Genomic DNA, 25381 nt, shown 5'->3' on the forward strand with positions numbered 1-25381 from the left:
AGCTGGGCTCCCTCAGTCAGTCAGGGGATTACTTAGCCACCTAATTCCCCTCAACTGTGGCTTGTTGGGTTTATTAACCCACTTCTCACTCTGCATTAACCCCTTCTGGGCAACTGGGGTGTAAACACCCCATCACACCCTCTGAGAGCGCAGCCTTTGACCCAGTTACTATACTTAGGCCAATTTTTTTAAGAATTAGCCACTGATTTGGAGTGTCTCCATTTTGGGGTGGGTGCTTGAGTCTGATTTTCAGAGATGCTAAACACCAGTAGTTCCCACTGACTTCAGCTGGAGTTATGGATGCTCAGCCTCACTGCAAATCAGACCCCAGGTGTCTGAAATTGGGCTCCCAAAACTTGAACAATCCAAAATCAGTGGATACTTTGGCAAAATTTTCACTGTAGTGTCTTCATGAAAGATCCAAGATCAAGCATTTTCTGTATCTAACAAAATACATAGCCCTTGTCACTCAAATATTTCTTTTAAAAACAATTTAACCCTCTCTATCCTAAAGGCTCCCAAACAGTTTACTACTAATTTTGAAATATCAGTAGTTTGTTATGAATAAGGGTCAATTTTCTACCAGGACAGATATATAGCAGTATGTAAATCAGCTATTTATCACATTAACAGTTCCCAAAAGCCCAAGTGTCCACAGATTGTTAATATTAAGGCCTGACACAAAATCAAGAAAAGCAAGGAAACAAAATGCAGCTTAGAACTCAGCCTTTATCACACTGTTGCTCCTTCTGTATGATCCTCTGCCATTCCTGTTCTTTCTAAATAGTGCCGTGCTCTGCCATCAGTGTGAATGTCTTTAAGATCATATAAATATGCATTTAAGCTTGCTTCTAATGGCATCTTCTTTATGGCTGGTCAACTGCAATTGCCTGAGAGGAGCTGATGGAAGTTAATGGTTAAATATTGTCACAGGGTGACTGGCCCCTTTAATAGGTGTAAGGGCCCACTCTGCCCATGACAAATACATTTTTAACTGAGAGTCTTTTTTTACATCTTTAAGTATTTTTGAAAAACATCTTTCAGGCATGCTGTATCAGTCTAAAAGCCAAATAACTAAAATACTATTAAATAATAGAGATAAATTAATAGCTATAGCTTTTTAAAAATCTGTTTTTAATATTTTTGTTTATAACTATGAGCCACAGGATATTTGACTGAGCTATTGATTGGCCATGCCCTTTGCTTCCTGGATGTTTGCAGTGCCAAGCACTATAGCTTACTTGGTCTTAAAATGTAGGACTACTACACTAATTTGCTACATTTAATGGAGCTGACATATGGCTTGATTTTTCGTCTAACCTTTATTGTTTTATTTCACAGGGGCACTTTGCAAATTATCATAAGCAAAACTGCAGGCCTTTAGTTCTAAGTGCATCTCCTTATCAGAACACATGGCATGGCATTATATTGTATACTAATGATTTGGAGCACTGACTGATAACATACATGCATAGTTAAAGAAAATGTTACAACATGAAATAACAGCAAATCTGTTTATTCTTGGTAAAGAATGTCACACCAGGAAAAAGATTTACTCTCTGCTACATGCAGTCATAGAGATCTAAATAGCTGAAATAGTATAACCATTAAGAGCTATTTTCCTGGTAACTATCTATTCCTTTATACACCATTTTTCTGTTTTTCTCTGTTATATGAATGGAACTTGACAGTACTTGGCTTACATTTTTACATTTGGTATTCATTGTGTTTGAAGCAAAACTTCCATCCTTTATTGCTTCACATTTTCTCATAAATTGTGACAATACAACAAAGTGATATTTTTAATAAGTGCCTGTTGTTAGGCTCGCAAATTGTTTGCTTAAATAATTTATATTTATGCCTAATGGGATGGAAGCTTGAGTCTTTTCAATCTGTGAACTGAACCATTAATGGTTGAGTTGATTCAAGGGAAAATACACATTTTCCATGGTTGGAGCTCTCCAGAATGCCATTTATTTGAATGAGTAGCTGGTGAGTTCTCATTTCATGAGGCTGGGTATATCCACAGGTCTCGGGATAAAATGGGCATTATAAAAGGACACATCTGATTGTCTAGCTAGGTTTTAACTATGCAAGTATGTTGTAGGTAAAGTAAGGTAAGGTAAGAACTTAGTTGATTTAGACTCCCCCAATCATAATAATGCTTCTAAAATGATTGGAAAAGGTTTTCCTACAATTTTTTCATTTAAATTTATTTTCAAAGCTGAACACTGCAGACTTTAGGAACCTATTGGTTAGGAGCCTATTGCTTCTTAAAGTCTGTAATGTTTGAAAAATGGCACTGGGAGATTTCAGTTTGCTGTTCCAACAGAAATCTGTGAGTTGTAATGATTCACCAGCTGCCTCCTTCTATTCTAGTCACACAGAAATGAACACTCAAATATCATTTCTGTAAGCCTACCAGCTGTATATAAGGCGACACATAGTAGAACTTAAACTCTTTCCACCTAGCTTAAATTTAGAACGCTAACATTTAAAGGCTCAATTTTCCCCTGTGCACGAGAACTACTGGTGCAGTAGTGAGTGGATGAGGGGCACATTATGGAGTCAGTTACACCTTCCTGACCCTGAGCTGGTTTGGTGCTAACATAAGAACAACTTAGGGTGTGCTCTAAATTGAATAACTAGTATATGGTTCCTAATGAGCGGTATGTCAGTGGAGGATTGATATAGCAGAATTGCCCTCCACCATGTCCCTGTCCAGCCCCTGGTTCCCCTGCCCTGCCCTTCCTTGCCATGACCCTAAATCTCCATCAGACTTACACCAGCCAAGATTTCCCCTTTTCAAAGGAAATTGTCCATTGACAATTTACTGTGAGACTGTATAAGGGCCTGATGCTCCCTTGCCTGGTACCTTGGGTCGTTCTTTACCACCTTTGCAAAACAGATATTAAATGTTGCTATTCTGATGCAAGGGAGTAGAAAAATCAAGCTCTCTATGCTCGTGTGTCACTTCATTATAAAGCTGGTACATGTGACACACAAGCTTCTGTTAGTGATCACAGGCAGACAGAATGCTTTTATATTTCAGACCCACAGGGACTGATCGGCTGTCATTGAAGTCAATGGCAAAACTCTCATTGACTTGAATGGTGAAAGATCACCCCACAATATCATCTTCTGCATTGCCAGAGAAATCCTTTGTAAATTCTCTGTGTAGAACAAAATATATATTATCTTCTCTCCCCCGCTGCCCCCTCTCAGGGATGAGGCCACTCATCCTTTGTAACTCTAATTACATTTATATTTCCCAGCTATATAGAATCCATAACCTGCCTTTGTCTTTTCTTTAAAAATGTTAAGACCACACATTCTGGGCTCTGCTAACATACTGTATTATGCTATTATTAGACAAATGTAATTTTAACATCACATCACATACATGTTGCAGTTGTAGTTGGAACATGCCTTTTAAAAATACTTTATTGGATGAAACTGTCTCTTTCTCAAGAAAAATCTGGTGCTTTAATATATTTTATTATGCCTTTTAAAATTCTGTCTGTTTGATAAAAGCTTTGATATATTATAAATACCTGTAAAGAAAATATAATTTAAAATTCTGAGAGAAAACATTTTAGTCTTTTTTTTTTCCTTTTACATTTTCACAAAACCTACACAGGCACCAAGAAAAGACTAACAAAAATAATTTACGTCTGTACAATATACTCTGGGTTGGAAAGATTCAAGAGACAGATTTTCAGCAGGTTAGTTTTAAAGCTGGTCTCTGATGAAACTTTGGCTACAGTGTGAGGACTGGACTTAAACAAAGGAAGAGTCATGTCTATTTCACATGGTTAACATGAGCACTGCATTCACGGACTGGCCATTGTTGCTACTGCTGCTACCAAAGGTGAGCGGTAATAATTTTCACCTACAGCGAGGACTAGCTGTTACTGCTGTTCATTGAAGAAATCAGCCTCTAAGAATCTTGACACAACAACAGAGCTAGACTGATACAACAAGAACTAGGTGAAATTTTGCACCTGAAATTTTGTCTGGCAAAAAATGCAGATTCGGTGACACCAAAACATTTAGCAAATTTGTGTCCATTTTATCTTAACTGTTCATATATAAAAAAAGAAAATTTCTGAAAATGTCAAAACATTTTCTTTGGACATTTTTTAAATGAAACATTTTGATTTTCGATTTGAAGTGCCTTTTTGATTTGAAATCTCCTTCACTTTTATTTTAAAAAACAAAACTACTTGAAATTGAAATGAAACATTTCCTTTTGAGGCAAACAAAATGTCTGACCCAAAACAATTTTTTCATTTTTGGATTTAATGAATTTTTGAAAGATTTTGGTTTGATGCCAATCAGAAAATAAAATTAAAACATTTTTGGAATTGCCTGTGTACCAGAAAATCAGTTATTCATTCAGCTGTACACACATCCTAACAGTGTTGTGTTCTTGACAGGGTAGCTCCCAGTTCTGAAAATTAAAATGTGAGTGGAAATTATCCTGCACTTCCTCCTGCCCAGGGCTACCTCTCAAATTTGTCAAGGTCAGTTGTCTCTGAACTGTCTCTCTAAATGCTAGTAGAATTAAGGAACATCATGAGAATGCTTTTTGGTTTGGACCATTTCAATATTTTGACCACTTTCCATGCTAAAGAAAATGTTGCAAATTAGCACAGAGAGAAGAGATTTAGTAATAAGAGACGGATCAAACAGGAAGTCACAACCTTGAGAAGTGGATAGCATATGATTCTCCTTTCACTCATGCTGGTGTAAATCAGGAGAAATTCCTTACATCAAATGAGTTGCATTAGTGTAAAGCTGACTTCATGCAGAATTAGGCCCTAGAAATGTATATTACTATTGGAATGAATGAGAAATCAGAGATTTTCAAAGTTGTTATAAAGTAAATCCTGCTATTTTTTATTGGTTAATTTAACAGTTGTTACTATGAGAGTAACCAGGTTTTGTTTTAAATAACAGAATTTCACAACAGCTCTGAAAGTCTGTGTCAATTTGATGAAGTATTAGCAAAATGTTAAGCTCCTAGTTTGAGAGATACCAGCATCATTTATGAAATGGAGATACTGAAACAGTGACAAGTATTTCTAAAAGCTGTTTGGAATAGATAGATAGCTAGATAGATAGATGATGTAAAATCTATTCAGGTATCTTTGGCATTGGAGAGAAACACTGCATTTTCCATTTCACTTAGAGTCTTTGTATTCCCCTGCCCAGGGTTCTCTCAATTTTTAGCAGGATATTCAGCTGTGTGCTATTTTTTGACCCTATGAGCAACAACTCATATACCCATCTGGGACACTGGAACAATTTGTATAGTGAGGGTGCTGAAAGCCACTGAACAAACCTGTAAACTCTGTATATGATGGAAGCCACTCCAAACCCCTAGCTCCAGCACCCCTGTACCCGTTTTGATTTCAATTAAAATAAATGTATGAAACATTGCTACTCTGACATCCACCATCCCTCAGCCATTTTGTCCCAGATTTTGTCTTCCTACATTAGATAAGGTGATCCGACCACTCCACTCAGCCAGTCCTCCCAGTTTGAATCAGATCTTCTGGATGCAGCACTTTACTTGACAAGAGCTGCTGGAACCATTCTGAGGGACTTCCCTCCATCTCTCTCTCCCTCCTCTCTTTTCTTTTCTAACTTCTGACCTTTCATTTTTCTCTTGTCTTTGACTGCTACCTCCTCTTTACTCACATTCCATTTCATCCTTTTCCCCTCTTACCTATTCTTTCCTTCCTTTTTCAGGCCCATACGATTTCTTCCTATCTTGTTTTCCTCTCTCTCTCCATTTGCCCCTCACCCCTCCGAAAGATTTAAGAAATGTTGCTATCAGCCATTGGCATGCCCACATCCAGTCTTGCCGTGTTCTCTATGGATAGAAGTCCTCTCCCTAGGCCACAGTGAAATTAGGGAGAAGACAAGCTGGTCACAGGCTTTTGTGCAATATTTCGAACACTGTAGTTACTGATTCCAAGCTCTTTTACACCAGTGTGACTCTGGATTAGTGTAAATCAGGAGTAACTCCCTGGTGTGTCATCAGAATCAAGTCCAATACTTTCTTCCAGCCATAGATCATAAGGAATAGTTAAACTCCTGAATTCTCTTGATTTATAATTGTCTGCAAAGCTCAAACCCATTGCAAACTTCCTCTCTGCTCTAGAATTTGCACGGAGACAGAATTTGCAGCCAGCATTAAGTCTTGTGAGAATACCAGGTATAAGAAGAACTGATATGCTCACTACAAGGGAAGATGGTATTTCCCCATTCCTTGGCAGTTCGTATAGCACTGGCAGTCCTGTTCAAAACCATGGCCTGCTAAAGGAATCAAGTGGAAAACAAAAGGGAAAGGAAAAAGAGTTTGAAGTGGAGCTGTAGTGTTTTCAGAAGAATGTAGTTGCATTTCATGCCAGAAGGAAGAAACTACCTCTTTTGGTGATAATGAAGATAAGATTTGAATAGAGCAGTGGTTCTCAAACTGTGGGTCCGGACCCCATTTTAATGGGGTCACCAGGTCTGGCGTTAGACTTGCTGGGACCAGGGAATGAAGTCTAAGCCAGAGGGCTTCGGCCCTGGGTGGTGGGGCTTAGGTTATAGGCTGCCTGCCTGGGGCTGACATCCTTGGGCTTTGCCGGTGCCCCCTACCTGGGGCAGTGGGGCTTGGGCTTTGGCTTTCCCCACCCCCCACCCGCCCAGGGCAGTGGGGCTCGGATGGGCTAAGGCTTTGGTCCCCCCTCCTGGGGTTGTGTAGTAATTTTTGTTGTTAGAAGGGGGTTGTGGTGCAGTGAAGTTTGAGAACCCCTGGAATAGAGTGATCACGGTACCCTTCAGCTTAGTGCCTCGCCACGAACAAATTACACTTCCTATCTGTTTCCCACCCTGCTTCACATCCTGGTTAAGTATGAAGCAATCAAAGTAGTAATCACATGAGTGAAGTGTAGAATATACTTCAGAAAAGGGCAGTGGGGCTGGGGAGCATGAATATTTCCAACTCAGTACCATACCCTACATTTTAGTTGTCTTCATTCAGAATATCAACCAAGGCTTGCAGCAGTCTATCATCTCTATGTTTGTATGGTTTGGCATTGTAAAAAAGGTCAATGTAGTCACTGTACAGAGTGTCCTCAGAGTCTTTTAACTGGGAGGGTTTGTTTAATTTTTCAAGGGCTTGATAGAAATGTTCATATGGAATATTTAACTTTTCATGTGGAGTCTTCTTTGGTGCTCGATTCTGGGCCATGTGCCGGCTAAAAGCACTTTGCAATAGACGAAGCATTGCCTCTGACAGGATTTTGTCTCCCATTTTATCAGTGCTGCTGCTGGTACCTTCGGTGATCTTGGGTTTTGCACTCAGGTTCTCTTTCGTGGTAGGATCCTATAATACAGAACAGTATCAAAAGTGTTAGGTATCACTGAAATGCTGACTGAAGTAGGTCTTGTTATTAATAGGGATTTGTGTGTATGAATAAATGCTATTTTGATCATTTAGGAACCACTGGCACCAGGAAAAGGACTGCAAATATCTTGTGCAAAATGTTTAATATCCAAATAAGTAACAGATCACAAAAGTGTTAATTTGGACTCTACCAGCCGGTTACCTATTCTGTGTACCTAGCTACCATCCTACATTATATAGTGATCCCTGAAGATCTTAAAAGGTAAATACATTTGAATTGGGTACGAACTTGGAAAGAACACCTCTCAGGAGATGGTGCATGAAGTGGTGACTTAGTAGGTGGCATTTTCACCTCTCAAGCAGGACAAACCAATACCCCAAAATAATGAATACATTTCTGCTGGGGGTGCTGTTTCAGATGCGACATGAAAATGATGCCCAGATACGTTCTGCCAACCAACTTTCCCCTGCAGTGTCAGCTGATTACAGTTTTACGTCTCTTCCTGTTGTGGACTGTTGCTGTGCACACAACTACTTCAGTGGCTGATGAATTGATTTCTATATATATCCTAATGATATACCTCCCTACTTATTAGGGATGATGTGAGACTATGTAGTTAATGCCTGTGAATGCTATTAAAAACTTTCAGATAAGCAGGTATTGTAAAAGTGCAAAGCATTATAATCATACTATCTGGCATCAACTCCCAGACACAGAGGCTTGAAACATTATTTTTTATAAATAATTAGCAGTTCACCTCCAAGCAAAGAAAGAGGAGAAAAAGGAACCAAAGGCACAGCTCTAGTTACCAGAAAAACATTCAGGATCAGAGGTTCCCTAAACTACATAGAACCATCTGTAGTGTGCTTCATTCCAAAACTCACAGCAGGCACCAAAGCTGGCATGCTCTTTTAGGGCCTGATCCTACTCCCACTGGAATCATTATAAGTGATTAGACCCTAAAATGCAGCTTGATTATTGGAGAGGTTCCCACCGCCACTATTCACAGACTGAGTGGATAGTTCATTTTGAGAACTGATAACATAAAATTATCACCAGGTCCCTCATAAAAAGAAAAGGAGTACTAGTGGCACCTTAGAGACTAAATGCATCCGATGAAGTGAGCTGTAGCTCACGAAAGCTTAAGCTCAAATAAATTTGTTAGTCTCTAAGGTGCCACAAGTACTCCTTTTCTTTTTGCAAATACAGACTAACACGGCTGCTACTCAGAAATAGGTCCCTCATATCATGCCATATCAAACCACAAGATAAATGAAATAGTCCATTGTTGGTACATATCACATCACAATACTCACACAGCTGACAAATGAACAAGGGCTGGGTGAAATGAATAGAGAGATAGGCACATTCATAAAAGCAAAACCACCATTTTTTCTAAATTGTTTTAAGAATTAAAAGTAAAATATGTAGGAAACACCACATAGTGACTGATACCTCTACAAAGTCTGCCATCTTCTCCACTCCTCTTCTGTCATTTTGCACTGCATTGTAGGATGTGTATACACGAGGCTGTTTCATGTGTTCAGGTTGAGTAGAAGTGCCATGCAAAATCAATTTCCAATTCACAATTCTCCCTTCATTCTGCATTCTCCTAGACTAAAGGACAAGCATGAGCACTGGATTAGCATAGACTCAGGAAATGAGAGAGAAGAAGAGAGAGGACAGCAGATGTCAACAAAGACAGGAGTCACACGAATGGTTTATAGTACTTTTTAAATGTAAATTTAGATGCTGATTTACAAGCACTGAAAGATACCGTCAATATGATATATAATGTATGATGCATAACGGAAGGTGAGAATGAGTCCAGTGATTCTAAACTATCCCAAATATGCCAAAAGTACATGTATGTTTTTAATATGTATCATTATCATTAGTTTAGTCATTACAGGTGGAAATATAGTACAGAATGTCAAAAATTACTAAACCAGATATTTCATATTGTTAGTACTTGTTCTTAGTCACTGGACAGTGATTTCTGCACTGTGATTTTCAGTAATGTTGTACAGTAGTAACACTGCTCCCTACTGCAAGCAATAGGTTTTTGGACCAGGACTATGTAATACAGTAATTTTTAAATCTGATAAGGGAAAAGTCAAGTATGGAATTCTCTGGAACATGTTTTCAACAAACATCATATTCGGAGTTCTTGCTCAACTGTCTACCTGAACTAAGACAGCTGCTGAAGATCCATCCATTCTAATAAAACCCTACCTTACTAGTCTTGAGACTTAAAGGCAACGAACACTATTTAAAATTAGCAGTAAATCTAAGTGAGGATCTCATTGGGTAACTAGAATTACAAGTATGGGTCAGTAGTGTGAGAAACTGTTTCTGGAATAACAAAGAGTGCCAGAAGCTGAAGAAATGGTGCACTGTTTTTCAGGGAGGGGAAGGCGGGCGGGGTTTGTATGAGAGTTCCGGTATCTCGTATTTGAAGATGGAACATGACTATCCATCTAACTAAGAACAAAATGCTCTTCTTATATGCATTCCAAGAAATGTTATGCCTTGTTACAATGAATACTATTGATTAGGGCACCTCTAACCATGGGATTATCTGACAATCCTACAAATCCTACACGTAGTATTAACACTACTCCAGAGCTCCCAGTGTAGAATAATGTTTGTTTCTGCTGCTTTCTTCACCAGCTATGTGCTTGGCATTACCCTGCTGCTTACAAGTTCCTCTCATTCCACAATGCACCATTTATTTCCCTACATGGTGATCCTCCAATTCATGATGTCCCACAGAGAAAAACAGAATCAGTGTTCCTTTTCCAGGACTAAGGTGTAAAGGATAGATCCTGAAAGGTGCTGAGCACCTTTAATTTTCACTGCTTTCTGTAGAAACCATAGATACCAAAGTGGATGGATACTCATATGTCTCATAGGAGGCACTCAGCACCTGATAGGATCTGCCCTTAGTGACAAGCTTATTACAAAACTACTTCAGTGAAATTCTCGATAGGTGAGTGAGCTTGGATTGATTGCTCTCCCTTTGAAGAGAATGATTTTTCATCTACCAAGCAGCTTTCTCCTCAAACCTCTCACTGTTGTAATCTATATTCCCATATGGTTTATTAAACATTTATTATATATCTCTAGATTTCTTGGCTATAATCCTTGTGGACCATTCATTACTTTGAGAGAGAATATAGGGGAAGATATACATCAGAATTGTTCTCTGAGGTCACCAGGAATTAATAGACTCACAAGCTTTTGACTCTATGAAAATTATGCACATATACCAAGAAGAGACTAGACCTCTCCTTGTGCTTTACTCCCCAGGAAACCAATTTGCAAATAAGCCATTACACATTCCACTCCAAAATCACATAAAAATTGCATTAAATGGTTATTCTTCAGCCATATGAGGAGTATATACAGCATGATAAATTATTAAAATCTAAATTCAGCTGATAGTTGCACTTCCATGAAGAAAAGGAGTACATGTTGCACCTTAGAGACCAACAAACTTATTTGAGCATAAGCTTTCGTGAGCTACAGCTCACTTCATCAGATGCATTCAGTGGAAAATATAGTGGGGAGATTTATATACATAGAGAACATGAAACAATGGGTCTTACCATACATAAGTGATCACTTAAGGTGAGATATTACCAGCAGGAGAGCTGGGGAGGGGGGACCTTTTGTAGGGATAATCAAGGTGGGCCATTTCATAAGAACGTCTGAGAAACAGTGCAGGGGGGGGGTGGAATAAACATGGGGAAATAGTTTTACTTTGTGTAATGACCCATCCAGTCTCTATTCAAGCCTAAGTTAATTGTATCCAGTTTGCAAATTAATTCCAATTCAGCAGTCTCTCGTTGGAGTCTGTTTTTGAAGTTTTTTGTTGAAGAATTGCAACTTTTAGATCTGTAATCGAGTGACCAAAGAGATTGAAGTGTTCTCCAACTGGTTTTTGAATGTTATAATTCTTGATGTCTGATTTGTGTCCATTTATTCTTTTACCTAGAGACTGTCCTGTTTGACCAATGTACATGGCAGAGGGGCGTTGCTGGCACATGATGGCATATATCACATTGGTAGATGTGCAGGTGAATGAACCTCTGATAGTGTGGCTGATGTGATTAGGCCCTATGATGGTGTCCCCTGAATAGATATGTGGACACAGTTGGTGACGGGCTTTGTTGCAAGGATAGGTTCCTGGGTTAGTGGTTCTGTTGTGTGGTGTGTGGTTGCTGGTGAGTATTTGCTTCAGGATGGGGAGCTGTCTGTAAGCAAGGACTGGCCTGTCTCCCAAGATCTGTGAGAGTGATGGGTCGTCCTTCAGGATAGGTTGTAGATCCTTGATGATGTGTTGGAGAGATTTTAGTTGGGGGCTGAAGGTGATGACTAGTGGCGTTCTGTTATTTTCTTTGTTGGGCCTGTCCTGTAGTAGGTGACTTCTGGGTATTCTTCTGGCTCTGTTAATCTGTTTCTTCACTTCAGCAGGTGGGTATTGTAATTGTAAGAATGCTTGACAGAGATCTTGTAGGTGTTTGTCTCTGTCTGAGGGGTTGGAGCAAATGCGGTTGTATCATAGAGCTTGGCTGTAGACAATGGATCTTGTGGTGTGATCTGGGTGAAAGCTGGAGGCATGTAGGTAGGAATAGCGGTCAGTAGGTTTCCGGTATAGGGTGGTGCTTATGTGACCATTGCTTATTAGCACGGTAGTGTCCAGGAAGTGGATCTCTTGTGTGGACTGGTCCAGGCTGAGGTTGATGGTGGGATGGAAATTGTTGAAATCCTGGTGGAATTCCTCAAGGGCTTCTTTTCCATGGGTCCAGCTGATGAAGATGTCATCAATGTAGCACAAGTAGAGTAGGGGCATTAGGGGACGAGAGCTGAGGAAGCGTTGTTCTAAGTCAGCCATAAAAACGTTGGCATACTGTGGGGCCATGCAGGTACCCATAGCAGTGCTGCTGATTTGAAGGTATACATTGTCCCCAAATGTCAAATAGTTATGGGTGAGGACAAAGTCACAAAGTTCAGCCACCAGGTTTGCTGTGACATTATCCGAGATACTGTTCCTGACAGCTTGTAGTCCATCTTTGTGTGGAATGTTGGTGTAGAGGGCTTCTACATCCATCGTGGCCAGGATGGTGTTTTCAGGAAGTTCACCGATGGATTGTAGTTTCCTCTGGTGTCTCGAAGATAGCTGGGAGTGCTGGTAGCATAGGGCCTGAGGAGGGAGTCTACATAGCCAGACAATCCTGCTGTCAGGGTGCCAATGCCTGAGATGATGGGGTATCCAGGATTTCCAGGTTTATGGATCTTGGGTAGCAGATAGAATACCCCAGGTTGGAGTTCCAGGGGTGTGTCTGTACGGATTTGTTCTTGTGCTTTTTCAGGGAGTTTCTTGAGCAAATGGTGTAGTTTCTTTTGGTAACCCTCAGTGGGATCAGCTCAATCTCTTTGGTCACTCGATTACAGACATAAAAGTTGCAATTCTTCAACAAAAAAACTTCAAAAAGAGACTCCAACGAGAGACTGCTGAACTGGATACAATTAACTTAGGCTTGAATAGAGACTAGGAGTGGATGGGTCATTACACAAAGTAAAGCTATTTCCCCATGTTTATTCCACCCCCCACCCCGCACTGTTTCTCAAACGTTCTTGTCAACTGCTGGAAATGGCCCACTTTGATTATCACTACAAAAGGTTTCCCCCCCCACCCCGCTCTCCTGCTGGTAATATCTCACCTTAAGTGATCACTCTTATTACAGTGTGTATGATAACACCCATTGTTTCATGGTCTCTAGGTATATAAATCTCCCCACTGTATTTTCCAGTGAATGCATCCAATGAAGTGAACTGTAGCTCACGAAAGCTTATGCTCAAATAAATTTGTTGGTCTCTAAGGTGACACAAGTACTCCTTTTCTTTTTGAGAATACAGAGTAACACGGCTGCTACTCTGAAACTTCCATGAAGTTATCCTGGTTACAGCTGAATTTGGCTCAATCTTTTGAGTTTCTATCTCTTTAGCCTGTCCTTTTCCACTTTTATCCAGGTGCATTTTTTTTTAAATAAATTAGTTTTTCACTGAACAAACTCCAGCTGTTCTCCATATTGGATGATGTTGGTGATCCACTGGTCTATGTCCCCAACTCATATACTTGGCTAATTAGCACACATGCATACTTACCACATCAGTAATTCTCAAAGTCCAAGTGCCTTTTGGATTCTCTCCCCATGTGTGAACAGACATGAAGTCCCAGTTTTTAAAGCCATTGGGAGACTTATCTCTCTCTCTTTCAGCCAGTAAGACAGTATTGGTTCCTGTGTTAGTGCAACAAACAAACATTAATGGAGTTAGCGAGCATCCATTGACTCTGTTGAACTACAGCTCCTGTAAATCCTCCCCTCGTATCTACTCTCCATTCATCACTTTGTAGAGATTTTTGCCTATCATCAAGAACTGCCCATCTCATTAAACAATACCCATGCTTGCTTTAAGACTGAATAGACCATTTGACTGTTGGATCCAAGGTTCTCTTATCTTTCATACTATCAAACCACCAATTGCACTCTACTATCACCTGGAGCAGTTACACTTGCTTTTGGTTTGATTATGGGATGGGACAATGTTACTTCTGGACATTAGCTGTTAAACCCTTTTCAAAGCAGTATTTACTACAGAGGGTTGCAGTTAATCCAGGAGATATAATGGAGTATCAAAATCACACCAGCAAGGATCTTACACCCTAACAGACAGGAACATACACCCACAAGGGAAGAGCTTGTAGGAATTAGGAAGGGCATGTCATGCTTTCCTACCTTATGATGTCATTCAGTAATAAAAAACAGCACTGGGGAAAGCTTTCCCCACTTTAACTCTGTGGGTCAAATTCTGCTCACAAAGTTTGCATGGGTGTAAATGAGAGCAAAATTTATCACTGTGTTTTCAATGAGTGTGGGGTGTATCTTAGGCCATGTCTACACTATGGGCACTACAGCAGTACAGCTGTGGTACTACAGCCATACTTCTGTAGTGCTGAAGTGCAGGCACCTCCTACAACAACAGAAGGGGGTTTTCATCAATATAGTTTATCCACCTTTCCAAATGGCAGTAGCTAGGTTGACAGAATAATTCTTCTGTTGCCCTAGCCATGTCTAGCCCAGGAGTTAGGTTGGCGGTATGAATTTTTCACAACCCTGAGCACTGTAGTTCTGCTGACCTAACTTTTAAGTGTAGACCAGCCTCATACTCCGGCCAAATCTACAGTATGGGGACATTAGTGGCACAGCTATGGTGCCGTAGCTATGCTGGTATAACTCATAGTGCAGGCACAGCCTACAGTGATGGAAGGGGTTTTTCTATTGCTGTAGGAACACCACTTCCCTGATCGATGGTAGCTAGGTTGAATGGAAGCACTCTTCCATCAACCTAGCTAAATCTGCAGCAGGGGTTAGGTTAGTGTAGACTGTAGCTATGCCATGCAGGAGGTGGTTTTTTTCATACCCTTGAGCAAAGTAGCTATGTGGACCTAAATTTTATGTATAGGCCAGGCCCGTGTTACATTGTAACACCATGGTGACTAGCTCTAACAGGGGGAAAGGCATTTTCACCATAGTATAGGCATGAGTAAAAGCTACTACTTGTGTCTTGCTTCCAACACTCCTGCTAATACATCCCAGAATGATGTTTGCTTTTTTTGCAACAGTGTTACACTGTTGACTCATATTTAGCTTGTGATCCAGTATGACCCCAAGATCTCTTTCTGCAATACTCCTTCCTAGGCAGTCATTTTCCATTTTGTATGTGTGCAACTGATTGTTCCTTCCTAAGTGGAGTATTTTGCATTTGTCCTTACTGAATTTCACCCTATTTACTTCAGACCATTTCTCCAGTTTGTCCAGATCATTTTGGATTTTAATCCTATCCTCCAAACTACTTGCAACCCTGCCCAGCTTAGTATCTTCTAAAACTTTATAAGTGTACTCTCTATGCCATTTATCTAAATCATTGATGAAGATATAGAACAAAACCAGACCCAGAACAGATCCCCATGGGACCCCACTTGATATGCCCTTCCAGGTTGACTATGAACCACTGATAACTATTCTCTGGGAACATTTTTTCAACCTGTTATGCATCCACCTTATAGTAGCTCCATGTAGGTTGTATTTCTCTTGTTTCCATCTATCTATTCCCAGATAAAAACTAAACTAAGATGGAGTCAATGCTGAGAGTATGGCTCAGTAATTTAGAGTAAAATATGTTTCAGGGATGTTGCAATAAAAACAGACATTGTAAACCCAGGAAATTCAGAGTTAAGGTTATACTTGAAAGAAATCCAAATGAGTTAAGGGTGCAAATGCACAACCCAAAGAACCCTAAATCTGCCTTCTAGTGATACTGTGCCATAAGTATATGATTAGGATTAATGCAGTTTAGTGGTTGTGGTCTCAAATTAGATAACACTAATCTCAAAGACCATATTAAATTGCTACCCCTCAACCCTGCGTCATTACAGGGTGAAATTAAGATTACTTGTTTTATATATATTTTAATGCAACCATCATTGTAATATCTAGGTGCCTGATACAAACATAATGCCTCCATTCAGGTGATGCAGTTGCTCACCCCCATCCCAGAGTTCCATTGACTCACTGCGTCATTGCCTGGCCCCTACAAAGCATAAACTACAAACTGGTGGCCTACAGAAATGGGCTACACACCCTCAGCACTGGAACACTGTACCCAGAAGTCTTGTCTCTGGAATAAGGGACATCAGAAAACGATGCCTCAAAACTAACCAATCACTGTTTCCAACCCTGCAATATCATTTTCATTTATGGTTGCTACCTCTGAGGTACAAAAAATGGGACTCTGGAGTGATTCTGAGTCTGTAAAAGTGGAGAGCTGGCAATATCTACTGAGCATCCTTACAGAATTCTCAGGACAGCTACCTCACAAAAGGAACAATCCTCAGAAAACCTGGATGGGTGGAAAACCTACTTTTGGTATCATTTTCAGTTATCATTTTGAGGTCTTTGCTTTCAGGAATAACTTAAAAGACACGGAGGTAGATAGTGGGGCATAGGCAGCCAAATGAGTGGCAATGAGGATCTGGGCCTTTAAGGCTGAGCTTCCCAGACAGAGTCTGGGCAAGGTGCTTTGAAGTGCCTGCTGTTGTACACAGCCAGTTGGAACTGGACATAGAATACAGCAGAGATTTTGCAAGCGCCTGAAGCACTGAGAGATCTCTGAGCACCACACCAAGCAGTCACCTTTTTGGAAGTAATTACTTTTCCTATAACGTATTCAGCCATTTCTGACACAGGGAGATTAAGTGATTTTTATATAAAGATTAATAAAATCAATGTCTTACACTGCAACAGCAGAAACTAATCATTTCTTTGAACACATTTGTTTGCCTCTTGTACCTGATGGGGAAGTGAGGGTGACATGAAGATCACCTCTGCGGGAATATTCAATCGTTGCTTCAAACTGCACATGCTCCAGAGATGTAACAGAATTTTCTTGCCCTTCACAAGCTTTTGTGGGAATTTCAATGGTTACTTCTCCGTTTGCTCTTAATAACCTAGCAAAGATACAGGGATTATTTGGTTACCTACTAGCTTATTACACAAAGTCCAATGGACGCATTTTACACCTGGATCATGAACGATCAGAGTGGGGGGAAGACGTACTGCACTGCTTGCTCATCCCAAACTGCCAGTGGAACCCCCGGGAGCTCTGAGTGCACACAAAATACAGATATCAGCCAAACTGTTTAAACCGACTGGGCCTGATTTCTTTCACACACTACGGAAGCAAGCAAGCTGGATAATCAGTATGTTCTTTCAAGTCTTAACGTCTACATTGCTCTCCAAGAGACTCCTAAAAGACATTCTCTTAAAAAAACAGCATCACACAAGTGTATCAGATGTACATGTTGTTTGCCTCAGTAAAATCACCGGCAGGAATATTATTGTATAGTTACAATGGCTGGAAAAAGCTGCAGCGACTGTAGCCCTCTGAATCATTCCTAGAATAGAGCCAACACCTTCCTGACATTTTCAAAGCATTGTGCGTGGCTTTCTCTGTACAATTCTCATTAACTTTAATGAGAATCTGGTGCTTGAATCCCTCCCTACACAATGCATTAAAAATGTAGGAGCTAGGAGCTTTTTTTTGTAATGCAACATAAAAGGATTGCAGTAATGATACCTAACTAATAAGTTTCATGCATGTCAGCTCTATGTATTAAATTCAAAACACAAAGGAAAACAGAACAGATTGGGGAAAAAAGGCAAGAGAGTTTAAAAAAGCACTATAATAAAAACAACATAAATAAACAGGTTACCAAGAAGTAAAATACCACATAGCTGTAATATATTTTTACTTGGTGCACTTAGATGATGTGATTTAAAGATTTGTTATAACTATCTTTATTTCAGACAGCAAAGCCATAAATTAACCTGTGAAAACCAAAAATAAGAGAGTCTAAAGGTCCTTATTGATTAAACAGGTTAATTAATCAGAGAGTCATTATGGCTTGCCTGTATTAATACTGAGTCTATGTGCAATATATAGGAAATATTTTCAGGTACGATATATGAGGTTTTATCTGAGTGCATTTGGGATGGTTGTGTACATAGGAACAGCAGGATGAGTGAGAGTTATGCAGTTATCACGAGTGCTGCTGATATAACCTTTATATCACACGGTAATGTATGGGATATATGTCACATATGTTACAGAAAAAAATATTTTAGGAACAAATTAGAAAAAAGAAATTAAACTATATCAGGGCTATTTCTTGTATTTCTTCATCTTAACTGGTTGGATTTAGCATAACAGTGCTAATAGTCCTGCAGTGTCATCCATCCAGATGCTGGTTACACCTGCAGACAGAATCTTCATTCATTGAATCATGGATCTTAGTATTTTGCAACACTGAACTACATAAAACAAATAGATTGGGCATTATTCACCCATCCATGAATTCCTGAGAAATAGAGCAAGGCAAAACCAAAGAAACTGAAATTAAATAGTTCACTCTCATTTATACCTATTGGACAAATTTGTGCAAGATACTACCTTCTTGCCTTAGATTAGAGACAGATAAATTGATATGAGGTATTAATTGCAATGCAAATTCTTACCTAGGTTCAAAACTGTTGTCCTTGACTATACACTCTTTCTTTTCAGGTACTCCTTTCCAGATTTTAGGATCAGCTAAATCCACCAGTGCCTTGGCATTAAGCAATCCAAATCCAAATCTGCTATTCACCATCAACCCTGCTCCGTTCTTCTTCCATCCAGGATTGTTGGCCAGTGGGTCATATTCTGAAGTCCAGACTACCAAATGTTGCATATCCCTCCAGGTTAGATTAGGGCTGTTTAAAAAAGTCTGGTTAATTCCTACAAAACTGTCAGTCAGCTTTCTCTAATGGTATAATTTTACTCTACACACACAAAGATGTTGAAAAAGCAAAATCTTTTTCAGTTAGGTGCTTATATGCACCCATGCCCCATTACTGTAGTATCTGAGAGCCTCACACACAATGTATTTATACCAACAAAACTCCAAGATATGGAAGTACTGTTATGGCTATTATACAGATGGGGAACTGAAGCAAAGAGAGACTAAGGGATCGATTTTTAAATGTATTTAGGTACCTGAGTACTTTTAAAAATCAGGCCCTACATGACCTGCCTAAAATAAGTCTCTGGTGAAGCAGGGAATTGAACCCAGGACTTCCAAGTGCCCTAAACACTGGACCATCCCTTCCTCCCTCACAGTGCATTTCTTCTCTGAAAAGGGATTTTGTGAAAATGCTGTTGTGAAGTTCCATGATTTTTCGAAGACATTTTTTCTAACTACCAGACCTGCAAACTCAGCATTGTTCTCTGACCCCCGATCTACACTACAAAATTACTTTGGTATAACTACATCTCTCAAGGGTGTGAATAATTCACACCCTCTGTACAATGTAGTTATGCCACCCTATGCACTGGTGTAGACAGCGCTATGTCAGCGAGAGAGCTTTTCCCACTAACATAGCTACCGCCTCTTGTGAAGGTGGACTTTTTAAGACGACGGGAGAGCTCTCTCCCATCGGCTTAGAGCATCTTCACTGGAAGCGTTGCAACTGCATCGGTGCAGATACACCACTGTAAATTTGTTATGTAGACCTGCCTAGAGAATCAGGCTTGGGTGCTTTCTATTTCATGCATCATCACTAGCACTAAGGGTTCTGCAGTCTGAATTAGCACCTCATTTAAACCTGTGCAACCCTATTGTCTTCAGAGTAGATGCTTACTGACACATGTGCAATCCCATTGCCGTCAGGGGTAACTGACTGGAACTTAAGCAATGTCTACACTGCCCTGAAGTTCGGACTAAAGGGGTGTGAATGGCAGTGTGTACCAAAGTTCTGCACTGTAACTCCCTGTGATGGGGGTCTGTCCCTTGCTGGCAGAAAAGGGATTAAAAGCAGCCCAAGGGAGGCTGCACCAGAGGCAGTCAATCAGAAAAGGGCTGAAAGGAGCGCCAATCAGGGCCGAGCTGCAAAAAGGGAGCTGCAGGGCACAGGAGGGCAGTTCTCTGCTGGGAGCCCAGGGCAGAAGGACTGTATCTCTGGAGGGCTGAGAGAACTGCCAGTACCCTAGACAGAGCAGTGCTGCTAGCAGGAACCAGGAGAGTGAGAGACAGCTCCTGGCTGGCTGCTGGGGTTTGCAGGCAGAGTCACTGAGGCAAAGGCAAAGAGGATGCTGGGGCCATGAGAAAGTGACCAGACAATTTGCTGCAGTAGCAACTAGGGGAAGTGGCTGAACAGCAGACTGCAGGTCCCCCAGAAGGGGGGAGCACAGTGTGTGGCATGGCTGAAGGGCTGTGTCACTGAAGAGGGTGTCGTGGACCTTGTAGAGATGTGGACCGTAGAGCAGGAGTGATGGTAGCAAGGCACCACCCGAAGAGGGCTAACACACAGAGCTATTCCCAAGACAGCCAGCAGGAGCTGCCAGATTGGTAAGGGCACCCTGTTACACTCCCACTATGTGATGCCATGGTCATGAACTAAAAGATTCTTAGTTCTCATTAATGTACTCCTGTTTGAAGAAGGTGATGACAATGTGAACTAGGAACCTTTAAGTTTGTGCCTGCAGCTTCCACATGGAGGAGTTATCACACAGCACTTTAGTGCGCAAGGCTATTCACACCTCCACAGTCCAAACTGCAGGGCAGTGTAGATACGCCCTTAGTAAACAGACTGTTGCTGATGCCCAGAATGAAACAGAATCCCCAGGCTCACCCTATCTTATCTATGTTGTTCTGCCTGGCTAGCAGGGGTTAAAAGGACTACTAACTTATATTTATCACTAAAGTTAGTAGACCTAACTCTGACAGGAAGCAGACCTGTTGAGTGAGATGGTGCCATTTTTGTACAGTCCCAGTGTGAGAGGACTACATAAGTAGAGAGTTTGGGAAGTCTTACTTTGCATCTAGAGCTAGAGCAAAAATCCCTGCTGCCAATGGAGCAGATGCAGAGGTCCCAGTGTGAGTCTCCGTACATTCGTTGTGAAGATCAGCACTTGTCTGGAAGAAAACACGACTAATATTAACATGAAAAAAGCTGAATAAGCATTGTTGTATCCACACATATAAACATAGTTATGCATCCTTTATCCAGTGCACCTTAATTCACCGTAGAAAAACTTTCCCCCAGTGAACAAAATAATGGACGCTTAAATCTGAAGATAATTCAATCTACTCCTCCTACTATATCTATTTCAACTATAATTTTTGTATCAAAATGCCTTGTATTGGAACAAAGTACTCCCACATTGAATATCTTGCCTTATTCTGAGATTTGAGAGATATAAAAATAAGTGATTCAGACTCATTTGTGAATCATAAAAACCCATCACTGTGTTTGGTCTAGAACATTTAAAATTACTGTTTGCTTAAAAATTACTCACAGGATTAGTAGTAGCGTTCTGCTTTCTCTTCAGCAGAAGCACTATAATTTGTAAATGAAACATGCATTTTATTTGAAAATGAAGTACCTAATTCCTCTGCCCATGTGCATGCAATATATGAAAGTGGATATGCTGAGAGCTTTACATCTCAGCTGCAGAGAAGCCACTTTGGAAGGACATTCTTTTGACCTACTGAAATGAAAAGTTAATTTAACCTCCCCCTATGCAGTACACGGTAAGATTATCATCAACCAGATCAGAGTTGGTGTTATAGTTATTTAAATGCTACTTTAGCACACGTAATCTCTTTATGGCAGGGACTATTATATATATTTTGCAGGATATCATATATATACACACACACAAACACACACACACAGTGTTAGGTGCTGCACATTTTATATATATAATGTGCAGCACCTAACACAATGGGATCCTGAGCCTTGACTGAGGCTTCTATGTGTTACCACAATAAAAAAAAAATAATGAAAGAGACATAGAGCCCAATTCTGCCTCCTGCTAAGCATCATTTGCAAGGTGCTGAGCAGTTCTGCTCCTTCTGTAGTCAGTGGGAGTGGAGAGTGCTCAGAGCTGCACCAAAAGGGTTGAACATCTAGCACAATCAACCTCAGAGTTTGGAAAATTAGAGATGGTTGGAAAACCACATTTTTCCCCCCCCACAAGAAATTTTGAACAAAATCTTTTTTCTTTTACTGAACAAAGTTTCAAATGGCTTCGAAGTGATCATTTTTGTTCCAAATTGACATCCTGACTTCAAAACAAAAACCTGAAACTCATTTACTTACATTTCAATAATAATTTAAAAAAAGAGACCTGATGCTCTAGGTACTCTAACTCATCATTAAGTATCAACAGCATTAAGATAATAATTTCAACCTAACCAGCCTGACACCTATAAAACTCCTTTCCATCCCTTTCACTGTGCTAGGAAACAAACCCTCAGGCCTCTTAGAAAACCCTCACCAACAGATGTCTTTTTCAACGTCCCTGGAAGGTCACTAAATTCAGGCTATTTCAGACAAAGGACGAGGCAGGGAGCAAGTTCCAGAGACCTGGAGTCCTCACAGAGAATGCCCTGCAAGCTGCCTCCTGTCTTGGATAATGAGGGGATACAGCTGAGGGCATTCCTGATGACTCAACTGTGCCATGAAATGACATTTTAAGTTGGAGCGAAATGAACATTTTCATTCATTTTGAAGTGTCAAAGAAGTAAAAATTTTAATTTTGAAATTGCTTCCAGGAAAACCAAAATTTCCCATCAGAATTGACATTTTTCCACGGGAAATTTTGGTTTTAACTAAGCTATATTTTGAGGTAGAGAATTTTTCAACTCAAAAAATTTCAACCATTCTAGTGCTGATGATATGCACTTAGGCAAGCTGACTGTTAATCATAGGCAGTGGAAATTCTTAGAGATTTCCTGATACCTGGAGATTTCATCTCATGAGAGGAAGATGCAAAAAAATAATAATAATAAAAAAAATAATTGAATCTAGGCTAGATTCAGATCTTGTTCTGGTCTCAAAGGTCACATACCTGAAAATACAATGATCTTCTTACTAGCAGGGAATGCAATATTCTGAAGCACATTTATGTTTGTCTTAAAAGGTCAAGGTCCCAACCAGAAATGGACTTGAGTTCTGATCAACAGATCTGAACCTGAATTTCCCCAGATTTTCTGGCCTTCAGGTCTAGTGTCGGGGTTTGGCTCTGTCTATATTCCTAACAGGTAATTACCCCTGATGTCACACATTTGAATTCTGAAGAGCATACATTCTTCCAACTAAGTTCAGCATGAATTTACACTTGTGAATTTTCCTTCTGTTTTCTGATAGTATGAACCCTCCATTGTTTTGTATTTTTCTGATTCACCAGCTTTGGGTCAGACCCCACCCACTTTTTGAGACTCTTCCAACACAAAGATAGATGAGATGTGGTTCTGAATATCTTCCCTTTTGTAGGATATCATATCAAACCTCTATCACATTTAAATAGTGCATAATTTCAGAGATCAACTGTAATGAAATGATGGTACTATGTAGTTATTGCTTTAAAATTAAGGGATGTTAAAGGGTTGCAACCATTTTTTTCTATGTGCTAATTCTCCAGGGTTCCATCATGACAGTATCAGGCATATAAAGCATAAATAAATGAAGCACTTAAAAATTGGGCCTCTAAAAGCTGTTTCTGCTTTGTTGTTTTCATATATAAAACAATTCTACATGTGTTCCTCAAGCATGTTTATTAAATCTGGGAAAAACAACCTACAATTCTCTGGTCAGTATAATCCCCACTGCTGTATGCTGTGGCCAGTGTCGAGGAGCACTTCTCTGCATACCAGGGAGAAAGACCTTGTTGAGAAGCACTGCTGATGGATATAGTGTAGATACTATCTGTGTAACCATCACAGTCACAATTATCACCCTGACGACCACCATTCCCAGAAGCCCATACAAAAATTGAACCTTTTCCATTTCGGCCCTAAGGAAAAGAAAGGGATGATTATCATAAGGAAGAAAGTCTACAGTCTCTTTAATACATTCCCACCAAAAATCCACATAATTAAATGATCGCCGGTGATAAAGAATAATTGTTCATATAAATCATAGAAGTTAGAGATAGAAAAGACCTATTATATGTTCTATCTCCCTGCCAGTGAAGGATTGCTCTCTATAGTACATCACCTTGTGATTAGTGCAGTCTAGTTTTAAATGTCACAATTAACAGGGCATCTACCACGTCCACTGGAAATACATTTTGGATGCAAATCAGAAGACTGTGATCAATAGCTGTGGTTTTTCCTATGAATACATTTAGTACTGAATGTGTTTACAAAAAGCAGCAATATTTTTTTCAATGAATGGAACTTCATTATGAGTTAATTTCATTTGCATTTGTTGTGATCACAGTAATATTGGTAAGCGATATGTCTGATGTGTGAGATGACATTTCCACCCAACTCCCTTTGTAATTATGCCCTTTACAGTTTGGCATTTACTTGATGAAAAACTGCAAAACCATAAGCTCATTTTATTGGAGAGTCTACTCATCACTCCCAAGTCTGTGGGCTTCCAATCATCAGTCTGAGGGCACAATTGCTCCCACTTCCTATTCCAGTTTCCAATGTATAATAAATTAGTAGCAGTTATAAAGATGCTGACAGCTAGGGATGTGGAGAGCTGGAGCAGCATGAAAAATGCCATGCTTTTCCTAGTATAAACAAGTATTTGCCATTACATCTTAAACTCTTGTAGACTTTAAGTGGAGAGTATCTGCTAATGTGCAGAGCAGAAGCTTATATTTTTAATTTAATTCAGTATTAATTTATGTACATTCATTATAGAGAGCAACTAAAAAGCAGATCATCAATTAATCCCCTCTAATCAACGTTGACATTGCTGGTTCAGGGGCCAAGTGGCAATTGCAGCAATCTCAAAATAAAAAATAAAAATAGAAAAACAAGCAACACTCTTCCTATTAGAGTTGTCAGGGTGGCTCCATAAGAAATCACAATAATGAAATAATAACTTGTTTTAGTAACTATGGCCCCAATCCAGCAACACACTTAAACACGAGACACTCCATTGACTTCAGCAGGAATACTCATGGGGCTACTCACGTACTTACGGTTAAACATGTGCGTAAGTGCTTTGCTGGATCCGGATCTAGGGGGCCAGTCCTGAAGCTAGCTGAACACTGTCATCTCTGACTGACTTGAATGGGAAGGATGGGTCCCTAATGAGTTAGTTTGGTACAAAATAAACCTTGAAAAAATGCTGTCCTCTTTACCAAGCACATTTCCTGATTTCCCAGATGCAGGCCCAGGCCTTTGATTTCAGGGACATTGGTACCTACTCTTTCCAATGCCCTTTCTGTCCATCTTCCCCCACTCCCCTGGGACTCAATTTTCCTCTCTCCCTTTTCAGACCTCCATTCCTCTCCCTCCCCATCTCTATCTCTTCTTTACCAACGCCTTTCTCATTGGTTAGAAT

At 40.0% G+C, this 25381-nt stretch overlaps 1 protein-coding gene across 1 annotated transcript in view; it reads right to left on the bottom strand.

The window, feature by feature from the left end:
• Positions 1 to 1442: 1442 nt before the first annotated feature.
• The window catches only part of PCSK1 (proprotein convertase subtilisin/kexin type 1), a 41328-nt gene continuing 17389 nt past the window's right edge, over positions 1443 to 25381 (bottom strand). The window contains 7 exon segments of the mRNA XM_038403293.2: positions 1443 to 7384; positions 8862 to 9023; positions 13581 to 13714; positions 16826 to 16983; positions 18551 to 18784; positions 20885 to 20985; positions 23658 to 23870. Coding sequence (XP_038259221.1) covers positions 7022 to 7384; positions 8862 to 9023; positions 13581 to 13714; positions 16826 to 16983; positions 18551 to 18784; positions 20885 to 20985; positions 23658 to 23870 — 1365 coding nt within the window. The 3' untranslated portion in view covers positions 1443 to 7021.

The sequence above is a fragment of the Dermochelys coriacea genome, chromosome 5, assembly GCF_009764565.3.
Source record: "Dermochelys coriacea isolate rDerCor1 chromosome 5, rDerCor1.pri.v4, whole genome shotgun sequence".
Classification (NCBI taxonomy): domain Eukaryota; kingdom Metazoa; phylum Chordata; order Testudines; family Dermochelyidae; genus Dermochelys; species Dermochelys coriacea.